Raw genomic sequence first — 20,158 nt, 5'->3', positions numbered from 1 at the left:
TTTGCTACTCATAGGAATAAATTTGAGCGTATTTTTAGCTAGCAGGAATTTTAGTACCTCCCATTTCTCCGTAGTATTTTTTCCTAAAAACAAACCTTCCCATTCAATATCCCTGAAAAATACCCTCATCTTTTCAAAATTTGCTTTGCTAAAGTTTAGAGTCCTAGTTGAGCCAGTATAGGGCTGTTTATGGAAACTGATATTGAATGTGACCATATTGTGGTCGCTGTTTCCTATGGGTTCCCCTACTATAATACCTGATACCAAATCCCCATTGTTTGTTAATACCAGGTCTAAGATTGCATTGTACCTAGTTGGTTCCTCAATTAGTTGGACTAAGTAGTTATCATTAAGTGTGTTTAAAAACATATTGCCCCTAGCAGTATCACATGAATCGTTTTTCCAGTTTATCTCTGGATAGTTAAAATCTCCCATCACTGCTATGTCTCCTACTCCTGCTGCTCTTTCAATTTGCTTTAGTAACAATTCCTCATCAGATGCGTTGATACCAGGCGGCCTATAGCATACACCCAATACTAACTTTTTTATTCCTTTTTCCCCGCATGCAATTTCTACCCATAATGTCTCGACAGTGTCTACAGTCCCCTCCTGAATATCTTCCCGTATATCAGGTTTTAAAAACGGCTTTACGTAAAGACACACCCCTCCACCCTTTTTATTTAGTCTGTCTCTCCTAAACAGTGTATAGCCCTCTAGATTGACTGTCCAATCATGAGATTCATCCCACCAAGTTTCAGTAAACACACCTTTTCTGAAAGTCCCCAGAGGCTGCAACACCACTAAGCAAGAGGCATCACACCATGAAGGACAAGGAGCTCTCCAAACAAGTCAGGGACAAAGTTGTTGAGAAGTACAAGTCATGGTTGGGTTATACAAAATATCCAAATCTTTGAAGACACCCCCCGGAGCACCTTCAAATCTGTCCTCTTCAAATGGAAAGAACATGGTATCACAACAAACCTGCTAAGAGAGGGCCGGCCACAAAACTCACAGACCAGGCAAGGAGGGCATTAATCAGAGGGGCAGCACAGAGACCAAAGGTAACCCTGAAGGAGCTGCAGAGTTCCACAGCAGAGACTGGTGTATCTGTGCATGTGACCACAATAAGCCGTACACTTCATTGAGCTGGGCTTTATGGAAGAGTGGCCAGAAAAAAAAACATTACTTAGTGTTAATAATACACTAACACGTTTTGAGTTTGCCAAAAAGCATGTGGACGACTCCCCAAATGTATGGAGGAAGGTGCTCTGGTCAGATTAACTTTTCGGCCACCAAGGAAAACGCTATGTCTGGTGCAAAGCCAACACATCCCATCACCCCAAAGAACACCAACCCCACAGTGAAAATGGTGGTGGCAGCATCATGCTGTGGGGATGTTTTTCAGCAGCAGGGACTGGGAAACTGTTTCGAGTCTCGGGAAAGATGGATGGTGCTAAATACAGGGATATTCTTCAGCCAAACCTGTTTCAGTCTACCTGTGATTTGAGACTGGGACGGAGGTTCACCTTCCAGCAGGACAATGACCCGAAGCATACTGCTATAGCAACACTCAAGTGGTTTAAGGGGAAACATTTAAATGTGTTGGAATGGCCTAGTCAAAGCCCAGATCTCAATCCAATTGAGAATCTCTGGTCAGACTTGAAGATTGCTGTTCACAAGCGGAAGCCATCCAACATGAAGGAGCTGGAGCAGTTTTACCTTGAGCAATGGACAAAAATCCCAGGTGCAAGATGTGGCAAGCTCATAGAGACTTATCCAAAGTTACTTGTAGCTGTAATTGCCGCAAAAGGTGGCTCTACAAAGTACTGACTTTAGCTGGGTGAATAGTTGTACACGCTGAAGTTTTATGTTATTTTGTCCTATTTGTTGTTTGCTTCACAATAAAAAATAAAAAACATCTTCAAAGTTGTGGCCATGTTCTGTGAATGAAATGATGCAAACCTTCAAACAATCCATTTTAATTCCAGGTTGTGAGGCAACAAAACATGAAAAATGAAAAGGGGGTGAATACTTTAGCAAGGCACAGTACAACTGATTTTATGGATTTACAGTATAAGATGGCAATGTTTGCAGCGGTGTAAACATTTTGCAGCTATTAGTAATACGAGCTAGAATTTGGGACATCCTTGCTTAATGTGAACTACTATTTACACTGCAGTATAGTGGAATTATCTCCTACAAATTCTGTCAGGCCGGAGTCTTTACACACCATACACAGAGCAGCCCAGTAGACTGTATCAAAATTAACCTAATGTAATTTACTTTTTAGTCCTTCCAAAATAAGTGGCATCTTTTTTATTTTTTTTTATTTTTACACTATGCAGTTCAATACCAGTGATCAAGGATATTGGAAAGAAAAAAAGAAAAAGTTCAATATCCTGAAAAAATAAGCAGTCATGCATTCAGTAGTCTCTTTACATACATTACAGGCCTGACAGCAATGTCCCGTAGTAGCCTCATGCAATGTTTTGCACATAAGAAACAATAATTAATGTAACAAAAGAGATTGTCCATATTTCTCGAGGTACAAGTACAAATGAAGGAAGATTAATGCCATAAACATCTTTTTTGAAACCAATTGTATGTGGCTTCTACTATAACTTAAGGGTTAATTAAATCAGCCTCATAATATATGATTAAACTCTGGATTTGGTTCCGGAGCTTTCCAGCTGTATGCTCTGGAATCAAATTGTCGACTGAGCAACAAATTAGAATCAAGTTTCTGAAAAACAATGCCATTTTAAAGACCTGGAATTTTTTCATCATCCTGGCAGACTGGGTCTGCGGAGTAGAGATAAGGTCACTAAGGAGCTTAGTGTCGGTCAACTTGGAATCTTTTCTGGCTCTTGAATCTGCTTTTGTCTTGGAAATCTCGTTTCACTTGTCAAATAACATATTTTTCCTTTCCTATTTCTAATGCCTGTTAATGAAAAATAATTATTCTCTAAAATTACTTTCTTCTCTCCTGCTATTCTTTCTCTCTCTCTCTCATTTTTTCCTTAATACTTTGACCCATTTTCATATTTTTTCATCTTCCTTTCTTCTCATAGCCGAGGGTTAATGATGTACCAACTAGATGCAAATCTATGACCAGTAAGTGCTTGATTATAACCCATAGCAACAGATCAGATTTTTGCTCTATCAATGCAGTGTAATAAAAGCAAACATTTGCTGTTGCCTATGACTTGCAACAATGAAAGCATTTTTATCTTATTATGTACACTTAATTAATATTTGCAACAATTTGGCACATCATGCTGTGGTCTTTATTTTATGCAGCCCTCCCTAGTTCACTCTGGTTTTGGGTTATATTTAGCTCCCTTCCATTTTGTTTGGAATTCTGCACTATTTCTTACGTTCTGCTGTAACTTGCCTATTCTGTCCTCCTTCACGCTCATTCTGTCATCTTTCTCTGTTTATCCACCCTATCTTTCCTTTTGATCTCTCTCTCCAGCCTTACTTTTTCTTTGTTTTTCTCTATTCATCTTACTCCTTTTTTCTGTCTCCCTTTCTTTTCTTTCTCTCTCTCTCTCTCTCTCTCTCTCTCTCGCTTCCTCCTCTGACTTTTGTGTGTCTCCCTCTGATTCCTTACAGATGGACGTAGTTTATACATTCCAGACGGGCGGTACCTCTTTACAAGGGGCCCTGAGGCGCCAGCCTTCCACCATTAGCCAGCACATCGATGCTAAACATGTCTCTAGCCCAACACATGTAGCTCTGTCCTCTGCTACCTCTCCCCCAGCCACTTCTGCTGCTGCTGCTTCTGTGGGCAGTGAGTTCAACACTATTACAATGCATGCTGTGCACTTCGGCTGCTGGTCTCTGCTCTATCTGTCTAACACTGTCACTATCCAAATAACCTAATCATCTAATACATGGATTGATGTGATGGGAATTGTTCTTTCCTTTAATTTTTTTTCTTTTCTTTTTCTTTTTCTTTATGGTTTTGTTCTCTTATGTTGTGATGCCTTTCTCCCGCAGGTGGTGGACTGCATTTTTCCATACACAGCTGGACTAGAGGAAGGGAGGGTCTCTAGCTGTACACTTTCTCTTGGGAATAGTGCTTATGTCATTACTTTGCAAACTGTTACTCAATCTTCTTATTAGAACAGAGTAATACTAGCAGGAATCCAAGCAGTTGTTTTTATATATACACCAAGCTCACCCATGACATTAAAACTACCTGCCTAATAATGTGTAGGACCTCCCATGTGTCCCAACTGTGCCCCGTTTCTTTTAAGTTACTAGAATTTGAAATTAAATTGTAGTGTGACCGAAAAGTCCCAGTTTCTGTTCTAAATACTTCATAAAGTTACCGAGGCCCCTTTCACATCTCCAATGCCGGATCCCATCCGGGAATTGGAAACGGGTCCTTCCCGAATGGGATCTGGCATTGGAGCCTCAGTGCTGGCTTCCCAACCCGGCAATATGCCGGGCCAGTTGCCATAGTGGTCTCATCTCCATGCTGCCTCTCCCTGTGTAGTAAACTGGTCCCGGGTTGCATCAACCCGGGAACCCGTTTACACTGCCACTGACCCGGTATTCAACCCGGGAATAACCTTTCTTATAACCCAGGTTGAATTACCGGGTCAGGCGACCCGGGAATTCTCCAAGGCCCCTTTCATTTCGCACACTGACCGTGTCGATCCAGCAATATTCGCACACTGACCGTGTCGATCCAGCAATAATACCGGGTTATTTTTGCGATGTGAAAGGGGTATTTGTATACTCTGTGCTATTTATTTATTTCCTTCTTTCTTTTTATATATTTGTCCCAATTTGCTGGCCCTGAATTGCTTTCGAAGCTGTTCTTTCCATATAAATATTGATTTTTAATTATATAAAGGTTATAAGATTCTAGGAATTAATAATTACTTGTAGTGTAGCCCTAGCAATCCTAATGCTTATTTACATTGTGTCTGACACAAGGGCAGAATGTGGATGAGGCGATAGATTTTATTTGGACGTTATACCTCATTTGGAGTTGGGTGTAAATCCAGCTAAAATATACAAAGTTGCACCTCGGCAAATCCATATTGTACTGCAAGATGGGGTATAAAACATGCTTACAGATTTATAGTTTGCTGGGATGTATGTTCTGGTTCTTCTGCAAATCCCAGCATAAACTAAAGGTGACCTGCATTATTGTGCTACATGTAAAGCAGGCAGCATTTTACTGGCACTTGCATTGCAATAAAATTTATCTAGGTGCAGATTTTCACCTTTTAGCTGTATTTGCACCCATCTCAAGATGAGGCCCATTGTGTCCAAAACCCACAAGGAACAGTCTGTATAATGCAGCTACTAATAAATGTAATACCTCTTTCAGCATTAATTTGATGTCCACATTCACAGGAGTCCTGGACTTGTGCATTTTATTTTGTCATAGAACTTGCTAAATATGTTTATTCCTCTTGTTGTTTTGAGCTGCTTTTGATCTTCTAGCTGAATGTCTGCATGGGGTTCCTGATGCCTGCAGCGTATGCATGGGTGTGCATGCTAACTCCTTTTCTGGATTTTGTTGATGTGCCGTGAAGGGCTCAGATCAGTGTATAGTATGGGTATTAAAGATGCAGACCCTCTTAGAACCAACACTGACCACTAACAAAGACTTACAGTACCTGTTTCTTATGGCTCACAATAGACCTGATTATAAAAGGAGTGCAGATCTATGGGCAAGTTTTATAACTCCTTTGCATTGTGTTATTTATTTATTTATTAGTAACCATTAAAAATATATGTATATTTGGGTGGTAATGGTGATTTAGGCATTCCCTGTAGAATACATTCACCACCATGCTCTTTGTGAAAAAGTTACACTTTTTTATTTCTTTTAAGTCATTCTTAACCAGCTTTTTCTGAAACGTTTAATTTTTTAAAAATAAGGGTTGAATAAATCCGTTCAGTTTCACATTGTTAAATTTGGCAATAATGTATCCAGTAACCACTATAACTACATTTGATTTTATTTCTTTGATTCCTGAGTGGGGCTGCAACTTTAAAGATGCTTGACTGTGAAATAGCTATACTGTATATATATCTGCTGAGATCATGACAAACTGTTTGCACCAAAGATCACTGTGGTATGTCTTGTTTTTTAGTGCGCTGAAGCCATCCTAGATGATGGGTTTATGGGAAGGGAAAAAAAGGGTGCATCGGTTGTCATTTGTTTGTTTTATTTTCTTCTATATTTAGAGGGGAATTCAATTGTTATTGCCGCCAGATCTCCCATCTAAAGTGATGGGAGATTGCAGGGGCGATATGCAATTGATGCTGTTTATCACACCCATTAGTGTCGAGTTTAGCCACGTAAAGCAGCTAAACTCGACTAAAGGAGCGACAATTACATTTCTCCGTTGGGTGCCATCTAGTGGCGGCAGCAGGGAGAAACAATTGAATTCTCCCCTTAGTGTCTTTTGTGCTTTTGGGGGTTTTGTTTTTATGATTTAGAGTATTTTGGGAAAAGTTTCCGTATTTCTATTTTTATTTTATAGTTTTAACTCCTGGATTATATGTTACAAGATTGCTTTTGTATTATACAATATCACTAAGCAATCTCCAATCAGATATTACATAAAAATACCTCAATTTTTTTTTTTATTATGTATAGTAGAGATTTCATGAAACCTTTTGATATCATGGGTTTTCTTGTTCAATCTTTTGATTTTTGTTTTTTTCTTTTGCACTTATTTTCTTTACAGTTTACATTTACTCATTCTATGCACATTATGTCATATTCAGTATTCTAATTCCTTCTTTTATCTCATTTAATCTTTATTTCCCTTCTCAATATCTTGTTTCTTCTCCTCTCTCAAACCTCTTTATATTTTTCTACTTGTTGATTGCTTACACATTTTGTTTTTTTCTCAATGAACAGATTAAAGTGGTTAATGCGTTCCGCAGCTCCCTTTATGAGGGGCTTTTGAAGCCACAGACCCACAGTGCCATCCATAGCTTCATGAACAATCCGGAGTTCACTCCACGTGAGGCGAAGCCTGACCCCCAGCTAACAGACAGCGACAGCGAGGGCGAGGAATCTCAGGGTCTTTTGAAGGGACACATTGTACAGACGCACAACCACAATAACAACTCCTCTGCTGACCCTCGCCCATTGGACATCACAGTGTCACCGTGTGAGAGCCCTGTTCACAGCATGGAGACCTCCATTTAACAGCAAAAACAAAGCCCAACTCAGCTGGGCTTATGGATGAGGTCACTGCTCCCTCCCTTGCTGTCCTGTCCTTTCACTGTCCGTTACCCAACATGCCCCCACTCTCCATTTTCACCTCATTCATGCACACAATGCTTTCTACAAACAGTTAGACAAACTAAGTCTATACAGGTCATCCTATAATAATTATCCATAAACCCATAAACTTACAATGTCCATGAAACAATAGAATATTTACCCATGGAGCCACAGTCTTTGTATAGCCATAGATTCATAGACAGCGGCTGCACTAATATTGCTATAAACATACTATTCAACAACAACAAAACATTTTTCCATTAAAAGCTTCTTCCATCTCCACATTAACATGGTCTGAGCAATTATAATTGTGCACTAGGTCTGTTCTTCCTGTGTGCAGCATTCATTTGTGGTCATTGTGCAATTAATCAAAACAGTACACTACATCTATTATAGAGCCATAAACTTAATGAAATTTATGTATGATCTACATATAGTGTCTTAAACACATACTCCAGGTATTTACACACTGGCGAGCTGCGTGTAAGCCATGTAAACTTTTTTTATTTTATTTTTATTGTTACATTATTACAAAATCTGGTCATATAATAAATTTCACAATTACACAAGCGCTTGATAATATGGTCATATACACAATGCATGTGTGTTTACGCTTTAACCGTTTAATTCCCTCTGTTTTCCTGTCTTGTGTGTTTGCATGTTTAACGACACTGCTTCCCTGTCCTGTTGCATCCTTACACCGTATATACCTTGCTTGTTCTTATCCCAGCCTATATCCTTTGCCTTTACCCAAAGGTGCCACTAAAAAAGGAGCTGGGCAAAAGTTCCTATTTCCAACCAAAGTGTGCCATCCCTTACTGCTTCAACCAGGCACAGCACCCATTGCACCTGTCTTCCACCTGTAGGACTGCACCAGCCCACAGCTTCCCTCCCCAAGACTGTGAAGCTGGGAACATGTGCAGCACCCCAACTGCCGGATATCTCCCAGTACCAAGGAGTAAAAACTGTGCCATTCTGCCAGCTTAGCTGGTGTTTGTACCCCTAAAACACTGATCCTTTAACCTGGAAGAGACCAACACCAGGTGGAGGGGTCCAGGGTGTGTTTAATGGAAGGAGGGCTACACTGCCATATAAAAATTGTATGTGTAATACTAGTATATACATATGTATGCGATTACACACACTGCATACATTGGTACGTTTACAATCACTGTTCCTGAATGAGGGCTAATGAATTTGTGGGCAAGTTCGGCACTGCTGCTGACCCCACTCTACTGCCTGTTAATGAAACCTCTGATGGGGCACACAATGCGTAGGGTGGACATTGACAATGCATGCTTTGCCTAATCCTTACACTGACACTACATACAGCAGGGCAATGTTTGATGAGGCTGGCACTGCTCCTTATGAGGATTAGTAAAACATATTTTGAAAACTAGCCTTGGCTGCAATGTACATACACTAAGTGAAAATGGATAGTATGCTTTATGGAATTTGGTGTAATTTTAGAGCATTGCTACTGCTTCCTTCACTTACACCAGTTGCAATGGTTGTATTTCAACATATACAGGTACCTGAGGCTGGTCTCAAGCATTGCAGTAGAGCATACTGCCATCTTCTAAACACAGTGTCTATCCATCTTACAGTATATCCAATTTTAGGCAGGCAGTAGTGAGATGTAGGAATCAATTTATTAAACTTTTTCCTGATTTTGGTTATTGAGCAGGATTTCCTAGGTAAGGAACACAACACATAGTTTAATAAGTCAATGTGCCAATTTCTGCAGTCCATAACTTACTTACAGTATATTGACACAGTATCATAGAAAGCTTCAGTTTTGAACTTGATATTCATATAGCTCAAAGAAGAACTTTGTGACCGTTTGCCTACTTAAAACTTTACAGGCATATGACTGATCGTTTACAAAGACATAAGCCGTCACCTCGCTTATGGAACTAGTCAGAGGTTTCTAGTACACCATTACTGACACAGTTCTGCAATGGATTGCAAGAAAACAAAACTATATATTTGGACAATGTACATTGGTTAGAAGCAGTAGTACTGTTAACCCCACAGAACTTGACTTATTGCTGTTATTGTTAATGCTTTTGTCCTTTATTCTCTGTTAATTGCAATTAACAATCCTTAAATTCGCTACTGGGACAGTGATCTGGGATAACTTTAAATATAGGCATAGTAATGCATTGCAAGCCATCTTGGAGTTGCCCGGGATTAGATATAAAATAATTATAGACACTATAACGTTCATTGCATTTTGTTCATTTGTTTTTATTTTTATGCTTTTAGAAAAAGAAAAAAAAAACATAAAGCCTTTCTAAATAGTAATGCAAATGTTCTTTTGTTTATTTAGAGAACTAAACAGCTTCAGGGCCGCAAGCACAGTGGATTGGGAACCAACCAATCACAGTTGGTGCAGTGCTAGTCTCATGACCAGCAGTTAGTGCAAGTTGTACAAAAGCCAATATTGTATTTTTGATTTATCCTACCACTGCCAGCTCCATGCTTAATATGCATAAAGCTGACATACGGAATTGTGTTTTTATACATGCATATATATATATATATATATATAGATATAGATATATAAATTATGTTCATATATGGCAGGTCATCCTGCAGTGTACGCGTTTTATGTGCTGAAATTTTTTTATGTAAAATAGGTTTTTCTATTTTGTTCCTATGCTGCGTACACAACAGAAGTCCTGAATGTTTTGTTTTTTTATTTCATTGGGGATAGACTGTAAGAAATACTGTTTTGGGAGATTTTTTTCTTTATCTTTTTTTTTTTTTTTTTTTTCCTTTTATAGATAATTCAAATCCTTTATTGCCTGGGACAATTTGACACATGCTGTTATGTCATGTGCAATAAATGTCTTTTGGCATGGAAATGCTTAGCCATATGAATGGTAGTCTTATAAACAAGTGCAGTGTTGGACAATGAAGAGCAGATGAATGTGTTGTGCACTTTTCTTACTGTGCACAAGCAGTGTTTTACAGCAGTTGTCTATTGGCTGCAGAATTGCCAACAAAACCCCACTATCCTTCAACATTCCAAACCCACTGACTGGAAGCCCATTGTTGTCAAGCTCTACAGCAAGACATGCAAAAAAGTGGAGCAATGTCTTTTTCTTTACTAGCCGGACAAATAATAGACACAATAGTAGGTAGGCACTTGATTACATTCAGTTAGATGTTACGTAGCAGAAAACTATCTGCCATCGACAGTAGCTGCTATTTACCTTTTGTACAATGCAGTCATACTGTAATGTACATCATTGGTCTACATTCTGTTTCTCTGTTCACCTGCAGATCTCTGCTTCCTTCTGACAGTATGAGAATTATGACACTTGTAGTTTGAACTTCTCATTGCTCTCTGACTGACTTGAACAGCAGGCGAAGGGAAATAAGTGTCCCTGTTTCTATAATGCATGTCACATGAGCTACTTTTTAATTGCAATTAATGGCATCAGTCCCTAGATAGTTTACAGTGTAACATATATGGTGCCATGGGCATTACATGGCACCATGTAAATATGTACCTAAGCCTTAAAGAATTTACATCCTTTTTAGTAACATACAGTAGAAGTAGAACCAATTTGCTGTGACATGTATCTCCAATCAGAAACTTGCTTGTCTTCGTTTAACTTCTGGAAGACCTTTTTTTTAATGCTTATACTTGCAAAGGTATGCAGAACAGTTGTATAGCTTTTACATAATGTTATTTAATAAAGAATGGCAGGTTGAGATAGTTTGGTTAATGAATGCACGTATTGCTGACATTCTCGTGAGCTAAAATAGAAATGTTGGTTGGAAAATATTAATCTGCAGCTATTTGTTTTTTCACTCCTGTTTTCTGCATCAGTCTATCAGGCCTGGGCCATACTTCACAAATATGGAGTTACAATATTTACAACTGAATGCAATTGTCGGAGCACAAACTTTCTTAGAAACCTACAGAAAGTTATAACAATTCTTTGGATTTATTCACAAAATTACAAGAGGAAAAGGAACGACTTTTGCATATGTGTAACAAGTGCACAGTTATTGGTGTGGCTGCATATGCTATAATTCCATTTATTCTTTTCTTTACTATAGATTACTGTCCTCCAAATCATTCACTCTTGTAACCATTTATCTGCCCCCCTCCCTTCCCAGAGAGAGCATGCCTTATTAAATGTGGGTTTCCAGACTTGGTTTATTCTTTTTCTTTCACCAATTGGTAAAACAAGCACTGTTATTTTGTATAAAATAACTGATGGACTCAATGAGTTTTCTGTGTGCATGATTTTAAAGATATGGTGATACTAATATATATATATATATATATATATATATATATATAAAAATTTATTTTTTAAAGTCCATTTGTATCACACAAGAGACGGCCTAAGTGTGGGCTGTTGCTGCATTCTACTGTGTATCTGCATTACGCAATGTAAAACATTTTCCCTGCAAAATAAAGCCTGTGCATGTAACTATTGGATCCCTGAAGGAAAAAAAATGATGTAAGACACTCAGAGGAATCTGGAATGGATTGTGCGATGCTGCCATCTAGGGACTTGAAAAGAAGCTGCTGGAATATAATCCTCATGAAGCAGTGTAGATGGATAAGAAAGACTACTGGTGACAATGCTTATGGGACAGAGAATAAAATTAGTAACCACAGACATATTGTAAATGTCTTCGCTTTTGCAGTATGAAATGATTGCTTGTGCTGGCAATCCTCAGAATTGTCAGGGTTTGTTGAATGTGGTGGTGGTGGTGGTAGATGCAGAATGAATGGTCTATTTTGTATGTGGCATGAAGTGTACATACATATACATCGTTGTTTTGTTTATCATCTTTTATTTATATGGTGCCATTAAGTACCCATAGTGCCGTTCAGAGAAAAATTACAGTGAAAGAAAATATAAATTCTATATAAAATGGTAAAAACCGTATGATGGGGAAAAAAATCAGTCCATGAAATATTGAGTGAGTGACTATATAAACCAGTGCTCTTGGAATGGTGGACAGAAAGGATCATAGATATTGACTTTGAGTGGTAGTAGCACTTTGAAGACAGGGATAGTGTATGGAGAGCAAGGGAGTGAAGGGCCCTGCTCGTGAGAGCTTACAAACTAGTGGAGACATAGTATAACTGGCAGTTGACCAGTTGCCCTAGGTGGAAATTTGGGTAGGGCAGAGAGTTTATAGTCAAGATTGATAATAGAGCTGATAGGCACTGATAAACAGATGCATTTTTTAGGCACATTTTAAATCCGGTTGATAGACCGTAGTCTGATAGGGTAGTGAGTGAGTTCCAGAGGTGAGAAGCACACAGGAGACATCTAGAATGTGGGAGGAGGTAATGATGAGGCAAGGTGACAAGCAGCAAGGAGGGGTGTGGATTTAGATGTAGGAAGGAGTAAATGTCTGCTTTCATTGTTTAAATTGAATTCTGGAAGGGAAGGTGAGGTTGAATAAGAGTGATGGAATAGATAGAAAGATGAGATGTAAGGGGAGAGGGGAGGACCACAGAATAGAAGGTTGCAATAGTCCAAGCAGGAGAGGACAATGGCATGACTAAGGTTTGGTAGACTCACGTGGCCAACTGTCTCTGGTTTTTAAAGATTTGCATCTGGGATTTTTTTACTCCTAATACACGTGTTTTTCTCTGACGTCCTAGTGGATGCTGGGGACTCCGAAAGGACCATGGGGATAGCGGCTCCGCAGGAGACTGGGCACAAAAGTAAAAGCTTTAGGACTACCTGGTGTGCACTGGCTCCTCCCCCTATGACCCTCCTCCAAGCCTCAGTTAGATTTTTGTGCCCGAACGAGAAGGGTGCATACTAAGGGGCTCTCCTGAGCTGCTTAGAGTAAAAGTTTAAAGTGGGTTTTTTATTTTCAGTGAGACCTGCTGGCAACAGGCTCACTGCACCGAGGGACTAAGGGGAGAAGAAGCGAACTCACCTGCGTGCAGAGTGGATTGGGCTTCTTAGGCTACTGGACATTAGCTCCAGAGGGACGATCACAGGCCCAGCCATGGATGGGTCCCAGAGCCGCGCCGCCGGCCCCCTTACAGAGCCAGAAGACTGAAGAGGTCCGGAAAATCGGCGGCAGAAGACGTCCTGTCTTCAATAAGGTAGCGCACAGCACCGCAGCTGTGCGCCATTGCTCTCAGCACACTTCACACTCCGGTCACTGAGGGTGCAGGGCGCTGGGGGGGGCGCCCTGAGACGCAATAAAAACACCTTATTTGGCAAAAAATACATCACATATAGCTCCTGGGCTATATGGATGCATTTAACCCCTGCCAATTTTTCCTTAAAAAAGCGGGAGAAAGGCCGCCGAGAAGGGGGCGGAGCCTATCTCCTCAGCACACTGGCGCCATTTTTTCCTCACAGCTCCGTTGGAGGAAGGCTCCCTGACTCTCCCCTGCAGTCCTGCACTACAGAAACAGGGTAAAACAAGAGAGGGGGGGCACTAATTTGGCATATAAATATATACAGCAGCTATATCAGGGAAAAACACTTATATAAGGTTATCCCTATATATATATATATATATATATATATATAGCGCTCTGGTGTGTGCTGGCAAACTCTCCCTCTGTCTCCCCAAAGGGCTAGTGGGGTCCTGTCCTCTATCAGAGCATTCCCTGTGTGTGTGCTGTGTGTCGGTACGTTGAGTCGACATGTATGAGGAGGAAAATGGTGTGGAGGCGGAGCAATTGCCTGTGTTAGTGATGTCACCCCCTAGGGAGTCGACACCTGACTGGATGGTCTTATGGAAAGAATTACGTGATAGTGTCAGCACTTTACAAAAGACTGTTGACGACATGAGACAGCCGGCAAATCAGTTAATGCCTGTACAGGCGTCTCAGACACCGTCAGGGGCTCTAAAGCGCCCGTTACCTCAGGTGGTCGACACGGACACTGACTCCAGTGCCGACGGTGAGGAAACAAACGTATTTTCCAGTAGGGCCACACGTTACATGATCACGGCAATGAAGGAGGTTTTGAACATTTCTGATACTACAAGTACCACAAAAAAGGGTATTATGTGGGGTGTGAAAAAACTACCCGTAGTTTTTCCGGAATCAGATGAATTAAATGAGGTGTGTGATGAAGCGTGGGTTTCCCCCGATAAAAAACTGCTAATTTCTAAGAAATTATTGGCATTATAACCTTTCCCGCCAGAGGTTAGGGCGCGTTGGGAAACACCCCCTAGGGTAGATAAGGCGCTCACACGCTTATCAAAACAAGTGGCGTTACCGTCTCCTGATACGGCCGCCCTCAAGGAACCAGCTGATAGGAAGTTGGAAAATATCCTAAAAAGCATATACACACATACTGGTATTATACTGCGACCAGCAATCGCCTCAGCCTGGATGTGCAGTGCTGGGGTGGCTTGGTCGGATTCCCTGACTGAAAATATTGATACCCTGGACAGGGACAATATATTATTGACTATAGAGCATTTAAAGGATGCATTTCTATATATGCGAGATGCACAGAGGGATATTTGCACTCTGGCATCAAGAGTAAGTGCGATGTCCATTTCTGCCAGAAGAGGGTTATGGACGCGACAGTGGTCAGGTGATGCGGATTCCAAACGGCATATGGAAGTATTGCCGTATAAAGGGGAGGAGTTATTTGGGGTCGGTCTATCGGACCTGGTGGCCACGGCAACGGCTGGGAAATCCACCTTTTTACCCCAGGTCACCTCTCAGCAGAAAAAGATACCGTCTTTTCAGGCTCAGTCCTTTCGTCCCCATAAGGGCAAGCGGGCAAAAGGCCACTCATATCTGCCCCGGGGCAGAGGAAGGGGAAAAAGACTGCAGCAGACAGCCTCTTCCCACGAACAGAAGCCCTCCCCCGCTTCTGCCAAGTCCTCAGCATGACGCTGGGGCCTTACAAGCGGACTCAGGCACGGTGGGGGCCCGTCTCAAGAATTTCAGCGCGCAGTGGGCTCACTCGCAAGTGGACCCCTGGATCCTGCAGGTAGTATCTCAGGGGTACAAATTGGAATTCGAGACGTCTCCCCCTCGCCGGTTCCTGAAGTCTGCTTTACCAACGTCTCCCCCCGACAGGGAGGCGGTATTGGAAGCCATTCACAAGCTGTATTCCCAGCAGGTGATAATCAAGGTACCCCTCCTACAACAGGGAAAGGGGTATTATTCCACGCTGTTTGTGGTACCGAAGCCGGACGGCTCGGTGAGACCTATTTTAAATCTGAAATCCTTGAACACTTACATAAAAAGGTTCAAGTTCAAGATGGAGTCACTCAGAGCAGTGATAGCGAACCTGGAAGAAGGGGACTATATGGTGTCTCCGGACATCAAGGATGCTTACCTCCATGTCCCAATTTGCCCTTCTCACCAAGGGTACCTCAGGTTTGTGGTACAGAACTGTCACTATCAGTTTCAGACGCTGCCGTTTGGATTGTCCACGGCACCCCGACTCTTTACCAAGGTAATGGCCGAAATTATGATTCTTCTTCGAAGAAAAGGCGTCTTAATTATCCCTTACTTGGACGATCTCCTGATAAGGGCAAGGTCCAGAGAACAGTTAGAGGTCGGAGTAGCACTATCTCAAGTAGTACTACGACAGCACGGATGGATTCTAAATATTCCAAAATCGCAGCTGATTCCGACGACACGTCTGCTGTTCCTAGGGATGATTCTGGACACAGTACAGAAAAAGGTGTTTCTCCCGGAGGAGAAAGCCAGGGAGTTATCCGACCTAGTCAGGAACCTCCTAAGACCAGGCCAAGTGTCAGTGCATCAATGCACAAGGGTCCTGGGAAAGATGGTGGCTTCTTACGAAGCGATTCCATTCGGCAGATTCCACGCAAGAACTTTTCAGTGGGATCTGCTGGACAAATGGTCCGGATCGCATCTTCAAATGCATCAGCGGATAACCCTGTCTCCAAGGACAAGGGTGTCTCTCCTGTGGTGGTTACAGAGTGCTCATCTCCTAGAGGGCCGCAGATTCGGCATTCAGGATTGGGTCCTGGTGTCCACGGATGCCAGCCTGAGAGGCTGGGGAGCAGTCACACAGGGAAGAAATTTCCAGGGCTTGTGGTCAAGCATGGAAACGTCACTTCACATAAATATCCTGGAACTAAGGGCCATTTACAATGCCCTAAGTCAGGCAAGGCCTCTGCTTCAGGGTCAGCCGGTGTTGATCCAGTCGGACAACATCACGGCAGTCGCCCACGTAAACAGACAGGGCGGCACAAGAAGCAGGAGGGCAATGACGGAAGTTGCAAGGATTCTTCGCTGGGCGGAAAATCATGTGATAGCACTGTCAGCAGTGTTCATTCCGGGAGTGGACAACTGGGAAGCAGACTTCCTCAGCAGACACGATCTCCACCCGGGGGAGTGGGGACTTCACCCAGAAGTCTTCCACATGATTGTGAACCGTTGGGAAAAACCAAAGGTGGACATGATGGCGTCCCGCCTCAACAAAAAACTGGACAGATATTGCGCCAGGTCAAGGGATCCTCAGGCAATAGCTGTGGACGCTCTGGTAACACCGTGGGTGTACCAGTCAGTGTATGTGTTCCCTCCTCTGCCTCTCATACCCAAGGTACTGAGAATCATAAGAAGGAGAGGAGTAAAGACTATACTCGTGGCTCCGGATTGGCCAAGAAGGACTTGGTACCCGGAACTTCAAGAGATGCTCACGGAAGAACCGTGGCCTCTACCTCTAAGAAAGGACCTGCTCCAGCAGGGACCATGTCTGTTCCAAGACTTACCGCGGCTGCGTTTGACGGCATGGCGGTTGAACGCCGGATCCTGAAGGAAAAAGGCATTCCGGATGAAGTCATCCCTACCCTGATCAAAGCCAGGAAGGATGTAACTGTGCAACATTATCACCGTATTTGGCGTAAATATGTTGCGTGGTGTGAGGCCAGGAAGGCCCCTACAGAGGAATTTCAACTGGGTCGTTTCCTGCATTTCCTGCAAACAGGACTGTCTATGGGCCTAAAATTAGGGTCCATTAAGGTTCAAATTTCGGCCCTGTCGATATTCTTCCAAAAAGAACTAGCTTCAGTTCCTGAAGTTCAGACGTTTGTCAAGGGGGTACTGCATATACAGCCTCCTTTTGTGCCTCCAGTGGCACCTTGGGATCTCAATGTAGTTTTGGGATTCCTAAAATCACATTGGTTTGAAGCACTCACCACTGTGGACTTAAAATATCTCACATGGAAAGTGGTAATGCTGTTAGCCCTGGCTTCAGCCAGGCGTGTATCAGAATTGGCGGCTTTATCCTATAAAAGCCCTTACCTAATTTTCCATACGGATAGGGCAGAATTGAGGACTCGTCCTCAATTTCTCCCTAAGGTTTCAGCATTTCACTTAAACCAGCCTTTTGTGGTGCCTGCGGCTACTAGGGACTTGGAGGATTCCAAGTTGCTGGACGTAGTCAGGGCCCTGAAAATATATGTTTCCAGGACGGCTGGAGTCAGAAAATCTGACTCGCTGTTTATTCTGTATGCACCCAACAAACTGGGTGCTCCTGCTTCTAAGCAGACGATTGCTCGTTGGATTTGTAGTACAATTCAGCTTGCACATTCTGTGGCAGGCCTGCCACAGCCAAAATCTGTAAAAGCCCATTCCACACGGAAAGTGGGCTCATCTTGGGCGGCTGCCCGAGGGGTCTCGGCTTTACAACTTTGCCGAGCAGCTACTTGGTCAGGGGCAAACACGTTTGCTAAATTCTACAAATTTGATACCCTGGCTGAGGAGGACCTGGAGTTCTCTCATTCGGTGCTGCAGAGTCATCCGCACTCTCCCGCCCGTTTGGGAGCTTTGGTATAATCCCCATGGTCCTTTTGGAGTCCCCAGCATCCACTAGGACGTCAGAGAAAATAAGAATTTACTTACCGATAATTCTATTTCTCATAGTCCGTAGTGGATGCTGGGCGCCCATCCCAAGTGCGGATTGTCTGCAATACTTGTACATAGTTATTGTTACAAAAATCGGGTTATTATTGTTGTGAGCCATCTTTTCAGAGGCTCCTCTGTTATCATGCTGTTAACTGGGTTCAAATCACAAGTTGTACGGTGTGATTGGTGTGGCTGGTATGAGTCTTACCCGGGATTCAAAATCCTTCCTTATTGTGTACGCTCGTCCGGGCACAGTATCCTAACTGAGGCTTGGAGGAGGGTCATAGGGGGAGGAGCCAGTGCACACCAGGTAGTCCTAAAGCTTTTACTTTTGTGCCCAGTCTCCTGCGGAGCCGCTATCCCCATGGTCCTTTCGGAGTCCCCAGCATCCACTACGGACTATGAGAAATAGAATTATCGGTAAGTAAATTCTTATTTTAATATTGACCAGGTTTACATCACCGTTCTTTTTGTTCTGTGTTGAAGAGGAACTGTCATTGTTAATTAAGTGACTATGTACTATGACTTTCCAAGGCTAAAAACATATACTAACATTTTAAATTAATAAAACAAAAATCATCAACCCCTAATTGTTCACAACCTCATAGCCCCTATTCTGTGTACTGATCTACAAGAAGGCAATAGAAATATTTAAAGGTGCCCTTCTGCATCTCACAATTTCAATCCTGGATTACAAATTATATCAACATTTCAGGATAGCTTGACTTTTTAAAAAAAAATGTATGTTAAGCTAAAAAGACCCTTTTTTTGCATATGAAAATATGGTGCTCCTTGTCACGATCCTCACTAGTTCTCATATTTGGGGACTTACCTCTGCCATCTGTCCTGGATCCTGCGTCTTTTCTGCTCACTGGGATAAACAGCTTGCCAGTACCATGAGTTTCCTGAGTGCTGAGTTCTTTACCTGGAAGATAAGAGATAAGGAGCTCCACCTGGTGTGATTAACCTTCTGTGTGAATCTCATTTCAGCAGGTCTTTCTATGCTGTGCCTACACAGCAATCATTGTTGTCATTATACTATATGCCTCTCTAACTCCAGTGGTCACCAGATGCACTCTCCACTGTGCTCCGCAATCTGGAGTTTAGGTCTAAAAGTCAGCATCCTCTGTTCATTTGTAGAAGTTCAGGCTCCAGTGTTTTTTCAGCCAGCTTGGCCTCACTCCACATCAGAGCCTGACCTGGAGCTATCCAATCCTGTGCCAGCCTGAGACTCTGAATCACCTGACTCTGTTCACCAATCACCAAGGACCAGGAAGTATAATGGGACCTACACCCTTGTATTAATAATAATAATAATTTTATTTATATAGCGCTCTTTCTCCAACAGGACTCAAGGCTATAGATTTCACTAAACGATATGAACGTTCTCGCTCATTAATAAACGAGAACTCGTTCATATTGTTCAGTGTGTAGGCACCAACGATGAACGATGCTCGGCCCCGCGCTCGTTCATCGATGGTGCCCCATCACTTATGTATGCAGGCCAATATGGACAATCTCGTCCATATTAGCATGCACTGCTGTGGAGCCAAGTGAAGGGGGGAGTGAAGAAACTTCACTCCCCCTTCACCTCCCCCCAGCTCGGCAGTGGATCGGGTAAAGTGTAGGGCCCATAAATCAAGAGACTTGTGTTACAGGATCTGCCAGTTCCTTGTCTCGCACAGTCCTGTGTGAGCTTAGTAGCTGAGCTCCCTAATAGGTAACACTTTTACCTTGGTTCCTGTAAAAAACTGCTCTTTGCTACACAGTCTGGATTACAGTTGTGTTACGAGCTATATCCAGTAAAAGTCTCGTCTTAAAGCCACAGCCGCAGTATTCGTCAGTCTCGTCTTAAAGGCACAGTTGCAGTATTCTTCAGTCTCGTCTTGAAGTCACAGCCGCAGTATTCTTCAGTCTTGTCTAAGGTCACAGCTACAGTCTTCAGTTCTTCAGTCTCGTCCAAAAGTCACAGCTACAGTCTTCAGTTCTTATTCAGCCATGTCTTAAAGTCACAGCCACAGTCATTG

At 42.3% G+C, this 20,158-nt stretch overlaps 1 protein-coding gene across 6 annotated transcripts in view; it reads left to right on the top strand.

Annotated features, from left to right (window-relative positions):
* The window catches only part of ATP2B4 (ATPase plasma membrane Ca2+ transporting 4), a 324,819-nt gene extending 312,902 nt beyond the window's left edge, over positions 1–11,917 (top strand). For 3 of the 6 annotated variants that reach the window (XM_063955268.1, XM_063955269.1, XM_063955270.1), the window contains one exon: positions 6,899–11,917. In XM_063955268.1, the coding sequence (XP_063811338.1) occupies positions 6,899–7,192 (294 nt within the window). In that variant the 3' untranslated portion in view covers positions 7,193–11,917. Of the gene's footprint in view, positions 1–3,615; positions 3,794–6,898 lie in introns of all 6 variants that reach the window. The other 3 variants (XM_063955271.1, XM_063955272.1, XM_063955273.1) reach the window with 2 other exon arrangements.
* Positions 11,918–20,158: the final 8,241 nt, after the last annotated feature.

The sequence above is a fragment of the Pseudophryne corroboree genome, chromosome 2 (genome assembly GCF_028390025.1).
Source record: "Pseudophryne corroboree isolate aPseCor3 chromosome 2, aPseCor3.hap2, whole genome shotgun sequence".
NCBI classification, from domain to species: domain Eukaryota; kingdom Metazoa; phylum Chordata; class Amphibia; order Anura; family Myobatrachidae; genus Pseudophryne; species Pseudophryne corroboree.
Note: the sequence above shows the minus strand (reverse complement) of the source record. Positions and strands in the feature narration are given on the sequence as shown.